Raw genomic sequence first — 12,304 nt, forward strand, 5'->3', positions numbered from 1 at the left:
TTGCTTCTAAAATGGGCAGGAAACGCGTCTGCTAATTCTGTTGGATTCTCCCAGGTGCTGAGTACAGAGGTCTCCACATAATAAGCACTCAATAAATATGATTCACTAGTGGATTGATAGGCAAAGAGAAGGATTTTTTCTCTTTCTACATAGTACAAAAACAAAATCTTTTGAAAGACCAGGTTTCCCTATACAGAAAAGAAAAAAAAATTTTCCTTGGAAGAACATTTCCCGCCAACTTAATAATGATGACGGCATTTGTTAAGTGCTTACTATGTGCCGAGCAACTTAGATTGTGAACCCCATGCGGAATAAGGATTTGGTCCCATATGACTCTCTTATATCCACCCCAGTGCTTAGAATAGTGTGCGACACAGAATAAGCACTTAACAGATACCACAAAAAGTAAAAAAAAATCTGTTTGAAGGAGCCCTCTGCTCTTGTTTGCAGATCTTTCAAAAAAAAAAAAACCCCGTTTCATAAAACAGCATTTGAAAATATCCTTTCAATTTATATTTCCAATACCAAAAACACAGCATATGAAGATAGATGCAGAATGAATGCCAGTTCTCAGTCTGTGAAATCACATATAGCCATTAATTCGAGAAGGTAATTTCAAAATCAAATTTCCTAGTTTTGTTCTAAAACTCCTAATTCAAGCATCCAGGCTACTCACGCAAAGAATGGTCATTAGTTTAGCACAGGACTGCTTATAGCAGAATGGCTAATTTATCAGGAATACAGGAGACACTTGAAATTAACTGGTAATAGCATCCCTTAAAATTACCTCCACATTAAACTACTTCGATTAAATAAAACATTTAATTTCATGCCACTTTTCTCTCGTCCGCAATAAATGTTTTCTACTGCCGCTGTAAATTGGAAATAGAGCAGAAAGGATCCTCTCAATCGCAAATGACAGTGTCTTTGAAATGAAACCAAAAAGAAAGAAATATTATGCACCGCTACGTACGAAAACAGGTGAACCGCATCACTTTTCTCTTTGATGAAATCCCTTCTGTATTTCATAAACTCCCGTAAGGTCACCGTGGGATTCTCCGATATGGTGAATTTGTTGTCCGCCGCCCAGGTTTCCATGGCGACCAACACTATCCTTGTCTTGAGTTGTTCCTTATAGATCTGGTTCGTTCAGAAAAGGAACAAATAGACCGTGTAGGTGGAAATGTCAGATTTAAAATGATCCGATCTCCAGGACTTCCTCCCCTCGGGGCAATCATCTTGGCGTGTAACAAAGAAAGAGGCTCTGCGTAGCCTTGGGAAGCAATTATTGATTTTCTAAATTATTGATTTAGTCCAGTGCTCCGCACATGGGAAGTGGCCAATAAATACCACTGATTGATACTGCTCCATCAAAGCTAAGGGTACCAAGGGAACCCAAGCACCAAGAAAAGGTGAAAGGTTATGACCATCTCCTTGAGCCTTTACTAAGGTGTCGGGGCGAACCAATTTGCCACGCAAAGCAATCTGGGACACACACAGGACAGCAAGGATGGAAACATCCCAGAACCCTTGTTTCTGCACAACTCTGCCTCTTTCTAACCCGCGGAGAAGGCGCTGCTGTTGCCGTCACGAGATGGCAAGACTGTCACCGCGAGGCGCTCTGAGGGAGACTGGCCCCGGCAGGCCTCATGATAGAACCCTACAGTTAGCTCACTGCGGACCCGGGAGGTAGAAGGCCTGGGTTCTAATCCCGGCTCCGCCACTTAGCTGCTGTGTGACCTTGGCCAAGTCGCTTGCCTTCTCTGTGCCTCAGTTACCTCATCTGGAAAATGGAGATTAAATCCTACTCCCTCCTACTTGGTAATATCCAAGTGGGGCAGGGACCGTGTCCGACCTGATTTTGTTGAATCCCCCCCCAGCGCTCAATACAGTGCTTGGCACATAGCAAGTGCTTAACAAATACTAACATAATAATATAGCTCTTATTTTTAGAGTACTGCTCCGGGAACCCGGAGACTAGTCGGAGTTTTGTCTCCCAGGCCTGTATCGCCACTATTATTATTAATAATAATAATAATGATAATTGTGGTATTTGTTAAGCACTTATTCTGTGCCAGGCACTGTACTAAACATTGGGGTGGATAAAAGCAAATAAAGTTGGACACAGTCCCCGTCCCACGTGGGGCTCACAGACTCAATCCCCATTTTACAAATGAGGGAACTGAGGTCCTCAGTGAAGTGTCTTGCCCAAGGTCACCCAGCAGACATCTGGTGGAGTCAGGATTAGAACCCAGGCCCTTCTACCTCCAGGCCTGTGCTCTATCCACTAGGCCACGCTGCTTCATTGGAGGTGAAGGTTTACGAACCTTCTGGGTAAACGGCAGTGCTGCAATATATGACCAGTCTTCGTATATCTGAAGGTCGGCAAGGGAATTGTAGGAAGGGAAGAGGAGAAGATAAAGTTTCCATGGAGCAAAGGGGCTTGACTGCTGACCTCTTTAAGAGGTGGTGCTGGGGAGAGCCCGGCCCTGCCTAGCCTCGTAAAGAGAAAGATGATAAAGAAGATACTAGGTTAGTGAGGGGTCTCTTCGGAACTACCTCCACAGCGGTTAGCTCCCGTCCCTTCGATTAAGCTGACGAGAAGGTAGGCCAGGGCAGAGGGGGCTAATGGTTTAGCCTGGAGCTTTTCCGGGTGTAAATCTTCGTTCGGGGTTTTATATATTTGTCGGGTGTTTACTTTCCTGCCACCTATTAGTGTGGCTTGGCGGAAGGAGCCTGGGCCTTGGAGTCAGAGGACGTGGGTTCTAATCCCGGCTCCGCCACTTGTCTGCTGTTTGACCTTGGGCAATCGCTTCACTTCTCTGGGCCTCAGTTCCCTCACCTGTATGAATGAGGGTTATAACTTACTCTCTCCTACCTCGACTCTGAGCCCTACATGGGACAGAGGACTGTGTCCGAACTGATAGCCTTGAATCGACCTCAGAGTGCTTGGCATATAAGAAGCGCTTAACAAATACCATAATTATCATGATTTTTGTTGTCACTAAAGCTCGTCCTCCAGACTGTAAGCTCATTTTGGGCAGCGTACGCGTCCACCCTCTTTGTTCCGTTGTACTCTCCCAAGCGCTTAGTACAGTGCTCTGCACACAGTAAGCGCTCAATAAATACCACTGACTGACTGGAGAAGCAGCGTGGCTCAGTGGACAGCGCCCGGGCTTGGGAGTCAGAGGTCGTGGGTTCGAATCCCAGCTCTGCCACTTGTCTGTGTGACTGTGGGCAAGTCACTTCATTTCTCTGTGCCTCAATTACCTCATCTGTAAAATGGGGATTAACTGTGAGCCTCACGTGGGACAACCTGATTACGCTGCATCTACCCCAGCGCTTAGAACAGTGCTCTGCACGTAGTAAGCGCTTAACAAATACCAACATCAGCGTGGCTCAGTGGAAAGAGCACAGGCTTGGGAGTCAGAGGTCATGGGTTCGAATCCCAGCTCTGCCGCTTCTCAGCTTTGTGACTGTGGGCAAGTCACTTAACTTCTCTGTGCCTCAGTTACCTCATCTGTAAAATGGGGTTGAAGACTGTGAGCCTCGCGTGGGACAACCTCATTATCCTGTGTCTACCCCAGCGCTTAGAACAGTGCTCTGCACATAGTAAGCGCTTAACAGATACCAACATCATTATTATTATTATTATTATTAACCTGCTCCTCAAACAACGCCTCTGTATATGTCCTGTGCAATATGCCGCACCCCCTACTGGTCTACTTCTTCACTGCACTCCATGCCTCAATAATAATAATTACAGTATTGTTAAGCGCTTACTATGTAATAATGTTGGTATTTGTTAAGCGCTTACTATGTGCCGAGCACTGTTCTAAGCGCTGGGGTAGACACAGGGGAATCAGGTTGTCCCACGTGGGGCTCACAGTCTTAATCCCCATTTTACAGATGAGGTAACTGAGGCACCGAGAAGTTAAGTGACTTGCCCAAAGTCACCCAGCTGACAAGTGGCCGAGCCGGAATTCGAACCCATGACCTCTGACTCCAAAGCCCGTGCTCTTTCCACTGAGCCACGCTGCTTCTCTACATGTGCCAAGCCCTGTTCGTTCTAAGCGCTGGGATAGACAGATACAAGACATCGCATTGGGCGCAGTCCCTATCCCACATAAGGCTCACAGTCTTAATCCCCATTTTACAGATGAGGGAACTGAAGAACAGAGAAGTGAGGTGACTCGTCCCAGGTCTCACAAGAGACAAGTGGCGGAGTCGGAATTAGAACCCATGACCTTCTCGTTCCCAAGCCTGGGCTCTATCCACTAGGCCATGCTGATTCAGGACGGAGGCTCGCTCATCATTTCTGATGGGAGAATCCATCATCACGAAGAAAGCACGGCCCTCGCAGTCTCTCTCAGGAGACCGGGCCCTGCGGAAGCGCAGAGGTCAAGGCTTTGTATGGCCCTTCCTCAGTAGACCATCCCCTCTCCAGCTCTTTTGTCTCTAGACCTGCTTGGCTGTCTCATCGGCATCTTGTCGACATGAAAGAGAGTAAATCCACGACTAAAGTCCCTAGGAATGGTAGAATACCAAGCGTTGGAGTCTTTCAGGCCTGGACTCCATTTTGCCTGGCCAAGCGGGCACATCCCACATCAACCCATCCTTTTTGCTTCCTGTCCAGACGTCTGCCATATCGGGCTGCCTAGAGCGTCGATGTCTAGAGACGGGCTGGAGCTGTTCTTCCTTTAGCAAGGGCAAGAACCCCGTCTGGCTTTTCAATGGTATTTGCCCCCCAACCTTGCTAATGAGAAGAACAAGGCAGGACCGAGCAATTACCCTGAGGAGAAATGCTCCGGCACATATCTTTGAATACATATCACGTATCGGTCTCTTCGATTGCGTGCGAAGCTTGGATAACGTGCCAACTGGATAAAAAGAGACTCTGCATCGCGTGGAGTTGAGTCGGCTTTGACTAGTAGGGGAAACTCTACCCATCCACCACCAGCCCCTACTAAAACTGGTAGAAATGAACAACTTTTCTTTGACATAGCCAGTTGAACCCAACACAGAGTCTGTGAAGTTTTCTTCGACAGTCCCCATCTGTGCCTGTCCCCAAGAAACTCCAAGGAAGAAGCAGCGTGGCTTAGTGGAAAGAGCATAGGTTTGGGAGTCAGAAGTCATGCGTTCTAATCCTGACTCGGCCACTTGTCTGCTGTGTGACCATGGGCAAGTCACTTAACTTCATACTGCTTGTGAAACAGTTAAACCTTTCCCTCCTAACACACTCCTGTCATGCCTCTGTTTTTTAAAGCTGATTTCAAGGTTACCAAATGCTAAGTAAAACACATGTAAAACAGTCAAATGTTATGCCACTCGTGTTAATAATGATATAAATGGGCATGACTGTGCCATCTGCATTGGCAACTGTATAGCGTTCTTCTTCTAGGATAATATTTAATTGGATACTTACTAAATCTGCTATATTCACAACTGATTTTGCATAGGTGTTTGTATGCACAACTGAGAGCCGGTGTTTTTTAAACTACAAAAAAAGGAAAGAAAAACAATATGGTTTGAAAGCTATTCGTCAGTGAAAACAATCAGAAAACCCACATAGATGTTCTGTGAGAAATTTATTTTAATAAAAATCAAAGAAATATACCCAAGAACTACAAAATCTTCACCTGCATTGATTTCCTCATTTGCAACTCATTCCTAACCCCCTCACTAATCAGGCAGAACCAGGAAAAATGTCCACCGACTTTGTTCAAATGTATTTCTCCAAATGCTTAGTCCAGCACTATACACAGAGTAAGCTCTCAATAAATGCCCTCGATTGATTAATTGATAAACCAATAGCCTTTGGGAAGAGAAACCGTATCCATTTCCTGAACGAGCAGATAGCGAAAAGGACTGCAAGACAGACATCTCACACACCAAATAAGTGAATCTAACAAAAAACTCATGATCTTTTCCCCAATTTAAACCTCCTTTCCCCGGCTCCCTCTCCGTTCGGCAGCGTCCACACGCTTGGATCTGTGACCACTGGACATTTGATATGCGCTTTATCCTCAACCCCTCAGCACTTATGTACATATCTTTAAATCACATCTCATGAATTATTTATTCATATTAATGTCTGTCTCCCCCTGAAATTATCAAAAAAAATTTAGAAAGAGTTTTGATGGCTTTGGAGCCCATTTTAGAGATTTAAACTGGGCTCTCTGATAGCAGTTGCCCTCAAGGACAAAAACCACACCTACACCAGCCAGGAAAGGAATTATTATCTGTTCTTCACCTCCCCAATTAGGAATAAAATAAATCCTTTCCGTGGTTTCAAATGTTTTCTCGCAGCCCCTGGCAGGAAGCAACAGGAGACCATAGTGGAACCAGAGAGGCAGAAAACGTGTCTACCAACTCTGTTATACTGTCCTCTCCCAAGGGCTTAGTACAGCACTCTGCACATAGTAGGTGCTCAATAAATACCACTGCCTGATTCAGAGCAAGGGCAAAAGGATCAAGGCAGAGAACGTATCTGGTTTCTTTCGGTGGGTTCGGAGGTGCTGGAGGATGTCATTCATGATAATAATAATTATGGTATTTGTTAAGCACTTACTATGTGCCAAGCACTGTTCTAATCCTGGTTGGCTCTATCATCGAAGTAGTTGGGGAGGGTACACGTTTCCCTGCTTTCAGATCGTTGTGGATAGGGAAGGTGTCTGTTTATTGCTCTATTGTACTCTCCCAAGCGCTTAATATAGTGCACTGCACATACTAAGCGCTCAATAAATATGCTTGAATGAACTAAGTCTCCACCCAATGCCTTCTAACGTAAGAAAATGAATCCATTCATCACACAGAAGCTTCAAAGCCATCATTATGCAAATCCTACCATCAGATGATCGTTCACTATCATGAGCTCGACATATTTTGTTTCTTCCTCCACATTCCGGGGATGCCGATGAACCTGCAAAAACATTCGAAACACGAGCTTCTAAGCAATCTCTGTTTGAGTCTTAAAGGATCTCCCACCAGCAATCGTCTCTGCCCCGGTGGCTCTTTTTGTAGGTCTTTTGTTCCACCATCATAACTGAAAGCATCGCATCGCATCAGCACGCGGACCTAATACGCTCTCAGGTGGAATTTTTTTGAGGTGGATTTTGGACATGCTGTGGAAGGGAAATCCACAAGATTTGGCAATAAACTGAATATGGGGAATTAAAAGAGAGGGAGGAGTTAAGATTTTGGCTTCAGACATGGAGGGGATGCTGGCGTTGTCAGTTGTGATGGGAAAATTTAGGTGGAGGAGTGGGTTTCGAAGGGAAGGCGAGTAGTTCATTTCTGGACATACTGAATTTGAAGTGCCGGCACGGCATCCATATAAAGATGTACTGTAAGTAAGGGATGTGAAATTGCAGAGAGGGAAGGAGTTTGGGGCTGGTGAGGTAGATTTGGGAGTCATCGGCAGAAATGTTAACAGTTAAAGCTCCGAGTATGTCAAGGGAGTGAGGGTGAATTCAGAAGAGAAGGGCTTCCAGCAGAGTTCTGTTCTAACCTACAATAAGGGGATGGGAGGCAGAGGAAGAGCAAACGAAAGAGACTCCCAAGTGCTTATTACAGTGCTCTGCACACAGAAAGCACTCAATAAATAGCACACAAATTGATTTATTGGAAGGATAAGCCGGGGGTAGAAGGAGAATCAGGAGGGCCTCTTACTTTCTGATAGCTTTGGATAATTTGTCTAAGGAATTTTTTTTTTCCTTTCAGGACAAAAAGAAATATAAATGATGCAACTATGCATGTGAAATGTTAAAGAATGCACTGCTCGATAATAAATGTCATCATGTGGCTTTCCCTAATCATTAGGGGGATGGCAGAACCTCTCGAAAATTGCAATTTACTAAGGAAATAGCCGATACATTGATCGTAATAAAAAACAAAACCTAACGGGTCCTAAATGAAATAAACATTTGATACATGAAGGAGAGCAAACGTTTTAAGGATCCAGTTAAATGAAGCCTTGGACAATGTCACATCCCAGGGGAAAACAGGGAGTCGATTTTTGAGGACAGACCTTTATGTAATCCCGCTGCTGAGCAGAAAATGTGTCTGCCAACTCTGTTGTATTGTACTCTCCCAAGCATTTAGTACAGTGCTTTGCACACAGTAAGCACTCAGTAATATACCATTGATGAGGATGATGACCATTGAATGGTGACCTTAACATTGTAACATCACCTCCGCTTCATCATCAGTGCCAAAATATCACAATAAACATTCCCACCACAAAATGCTGCCTCAGTTTGTTCTTCTGTGAAAATACTGATCTGCCTTATAGAGATTTTTGTATTTCCCACTGTAGCATATTTTTAATAGTCAAGGATCTATATAAGTAAGCTTCAGTGTTATTAAGTCCAGCCTTAAATATATACATACCTGCCTTTTTTTCCTTATGTTTCTGGGCTTCAGAACAAATTTTGGTAACGTGACGTTAATCTGCTGGAACTCTACGGGAACAAATACCGCCCAACAGATTATATTTTACAAAATTTTGGAAACAGACATCTGTAGCTTATCAGTTTGCACAAACACTTCCCAGTTTGGAAATTATTAGCATCCACCTCTACTAGTGTCCCAGCAAAGATGATCAGTTGGCATCACCAGTAGGGCAAGGACACATAGGTATCCATTATTCAAAGGTTCCGACAATGGAAATCCTCAGGTAATCCAAAAAACACATTTTGACTAGTTGTCTCAATCATGACCCTGCTAAAGCCTCTTTTAGGATAGCAAGATTGAATTGACTTTTCCCTGACAGAAGTTGCAACAGTGAGGGGAAGTGACTGAAAGGCAAGAGAAAAAGAGGCTTGGGATACAAGGTAGAGAGCACAGGAAGCTCATCATCAGAGTGAGACATGGCTGAGAAATTAATAATATTATTATTACTTGTTAAGTGCTTACTAAGTGCCAAGCACTGTTCTAAACACTGGGGTAGACACAAGGTAATCAATTTGTCCCATGTGGGGCTCACAGTTTCAATGCCCATTTTACAGATGAGGTAACAGAGGCAGAGAGAAGTTAAGTGACTCGCCCAAGGTCACGCAGCAGACAAGTGATGGAACCGGGACTAGAACCCATGATCTTCTGACTACCAGGCCCAGGCTCTAACCCCTAGGCTAAGTAGTTCTTGGTATTCAGATTTCAGTCTGGTGTAGTGGATAGAGCACGGGCCGGGGAGTCAGAAGGTCATGGGTTCTAATCCCGGCTCATCATCTTGTCTGCTGTGTGACTTTGGGCAAGTCATTTCACTTCTCTGTGCCTCAGATACCTCATCTGTAATATGGGGATTGAGACTGTGAGCCTCATATGAGACAAGGACTGTGTCCAACCTGATTTACTTGTATTCACCCCAACACTTAGTACAGTGCCTGGCACATAGTAAGCGCTTAACAAATACCATAGTTACTATTATTATTGTTATTAAGTCACTGCTAAAAGTGAAAAATTGTACGAGGTAGAGTAGCAAACTTAACTATTTGGAAAAATTAATATTCTGTGTATTTATTCTAAATGAACTCATGACTTAATAATGCATAGATCACACTTTATTGTCCCTCAGGGACCTAAACTGCTTCCATAAATGCCTGCTGAAATTGCAGCTTAACAAGTTAAAGTGTATTCTTTTCCCACACTGTGGTTCTCTAAAAATACAAACAATAACAGGCACAGCAACATAAATAGAGAAGCAGTGTGGCCTAATTAATAGAATCTGGGCCTGGGAGTCAGAAGGTCATGGGTTCTAATTCTAGCTCTTCCACTTGTCTGTGTGCCCTTGGGCATGTCACTTCACTTCTCTGGGTCTCGGTTACCTCATCTGTAGAATGGGGATTGAGACTGTGAGCCCTACATGAGTGCGTCCAACTTGATTTGCTCATATCCACCCCAATACTTCGTACAGTGCCTAGCATACAGTAAGGGTTTAACAAATGCCACAATTATCATTACTATTTTCACAAACAGCAAGATTCTCTTTAACTTTACTCTATCCTCACTATTTGCTAACTTTTGCTTTCCTGTATCTGAGTAAAGGGACGCTCTAATATTCTACTGTTGAAAAGGTGGAGTACGCAGAGCCTCCCAGAGAAAAATCTGGCTGGATTATTGTAGGCAAATAAGAATATCCTCCTTTTCCTTTGGTAAACACAACTCTGGTAAGAAAAAAGGGTCACAAAAGTATCCATTCTTTTTTTTAAAAAAAAAAAGGTCTTTTGCACACAAAAAATTTATCCCCCAAAAATCGAAAATATAAAAAATAACCGCTTTTCCGATAGAAGAAAACAGAGTTTTGTATAACCCCACATAGTTTATACATATATCCTTATATTCTGTTGCTCCCCCTACTTGTAATTTATTCGAATGTGTCAACCACAAGATTATAAACTCCTTCGGGGCAGGGAGCATGTCTACTAACTTCACTGTACTGTGCTCCTCCAAGAACTTAGTACAGTCGTCCTCTTCCTAGCGCTTAGTAGAGTGCTCTGCACACCTTAAGCACTCAAATACCACTACCTCCTCACCCAGTGAACACAATAAATGCCACTGAGCGATTGGTTCATATCTCCATGAATTCAGAACATAGACTCAAAATGCTTCGGTTGTATATAAGCTTATACACATCACAGCATTTCAACAAGGAGCAAATTTTCAAGTTAATTAACGTATTTATTGAGCACTTATTACATGCCATATCATTGTGTTACTGCACCTGAAAACCTGGATACCTTTTATGCTCTAACGACCTTTCAAGAATACAGCGACCGCAAAAGGGGAAACCAAAGAAATCGTACCAGCTGGCAGGTCATCCAAAGGAAATTCAAATCGCTTGGATTTGTAAACTGAATGGAAGTGGAAGTCCTCCTGAAATGATACACAATCAAGAGTTTAATCACCTTAGACCAATATCCCACCTGAGTCTGTGCTTCTCCTGATACCATAAGATCCTTGCGGGCAGGGAACATGTTGAATTTTCTCCCAAATGCATAGTGCAGTGCTCTGCACACAGCAAGGACTCAAATATCATTGATGATGATGATAAATGTTTGCCCCATTCAGACTTCTCTCTTCCCCAATTAAGCCTTCTTTTCCCCGGCTGGCTCTCCCCTCTGTGTCATCCCCGTACTTGGATTTGTGAACTTGGGACATCTGATGCTCATTCACTCATTCAATCATATCTATCGGGAGCTTAACTGTGTGCAGGGCACTGTACTAAGCATTTGGGAGAATACAATATAACAACAAACATTCCCTGCCCAAAATGAGCTTTCAGTCTAGAGAGAAAAACTTGCTTAGATGCCACCAAGAAGACGGCAATGCCTTAAACATATATGTGTCGTAAAGGCTGCTAGGCCCTATAGCCTCCAACCTCACAGCCCTTTTATATACATCTTCCAATCATATATTAGAAATGACTTAGTTATTTGTGTTAACGTCTGCCTCCCCACAGACCATTAAGCTGAGAACTTATCCTATCCTGCCTTTATGAGTGTATCGGCCTCCTTGCTGACTCCCTGACTCCTGTCTCTCCCCACTCCAGTCTTCACTCTGCTGCCCAGATCATTTTTCTACTAGCAGGTTCAGAACCTGTTTCCCCACTCCTCAAGAACCTCCTGAGGTTGTCCATCCACCTTCGCAACAAAGAGAAACTTCTTACTATTGGCTTCAAAGTCTTCAATCACCTCGCACCCTCCTACCTCACCTCACTGCTCTCCTGCTACAACCCAGCCTGCACATTTCACTGGCCTGGGAGTCCGAAGGACCTGGGTTCTAATCCCGACTCTCCCACGGGTCTGCTGTGTGTCCTGGGGCAAGTCACTTAACCTTCCTGGGCCTCGGTTACCTCATCAGTAAAATGTGGATTAAGACTGTGAGCCCCATGTGGGACGGGGATGGTGTCCAACCAATTAACTTGTATCTATCTCAGTGCTTAGAACAGTGCTTTGCAGTAAGTGCCCAACAAGTATTTCTCCATTCACTCCCTTCTGCTTCATTCTGACTTGCTCTCTTTATTCACCCTTTCCTCTCCCTCAGCTTCACAGCAAATATACCCATATCCGTAATTTATTTATTTACATTAATGTCCTTCTCCCCCTCTAGACTGGAAGCTCATTTCAGGCAGGGAATTTGTCTGTTATATTGTTATGTTTTCCTCTTCCAAGCATGTCTGTGTTATATTGTTCCCTCCCAAGTGTTGAGCCCAGTGTTCGGTACACAGTAGATGCTCGCTAAATATGATTGATTGATTGATGACACTTTTGCCTAAAACTATCCTTCCTCTTGCTCCCAAGAGTGC

The 12,304-nt window shown here is 43.9% G+C and overlaps 1 protein-coding gene and 1 pseudogene across 1 annotated transcript in view; both read right to left on the reverse strand.

The window, feature by feature from the left end:
- ADAM22 (ADAM metallopeptidase domain 22) overlaps positions 1 to 12,304 on the reverse strand; it is a 113,939-nt gene that overhangs the window by 59,395 nt on the left and 42,240 nt on the right. The window contains exons 7-11 of the mRNA XM_029077711.2: positions 10,803 to 10,872; positions 8,392 to 8,462; positions 6,848 to 6,922; positions 5,426 to 5,497; positions 974 to 1,140 (exon numbers count right to left, since the gene is read on the reverse strand). Coding sequence (XP_028933544.2) covers positions 974 to 1,140; positions 5,426 to 5,497; positions 6,848 to 6,922; positions 8,392 to 8,462; positions 10,803 to 10,872 — 455 coding nt within the window. The remainder of the gene's footprint in view (positions 1 to 973; positions 1,141 to 5,425; positions 5,498 to 6,847; positions 6,923 to 8,391; positions 8,463 to 10,802; positions 10,873 to 12,304) is intronic.
- LOC114816296 lies at positions 11,289 to 11,374 on the reverse strand (annotated as a pseudogene).

Source organism: Ornithorhynchus anatinus, chromosome 13, assembly GCF_004115215.2.
Source record: "Ornithorhynchus anatinus isolate Pmale09 chromosome 13, mOrnAna1.pri.v4, whole genome shotgun sequence".
NCBI lineage: Eukaryota > Metazoa > Chordata > Mammalia > Monotremata > Ornithorhynchidae > Ornithorhynchus > Ornithorhynchus anatinus.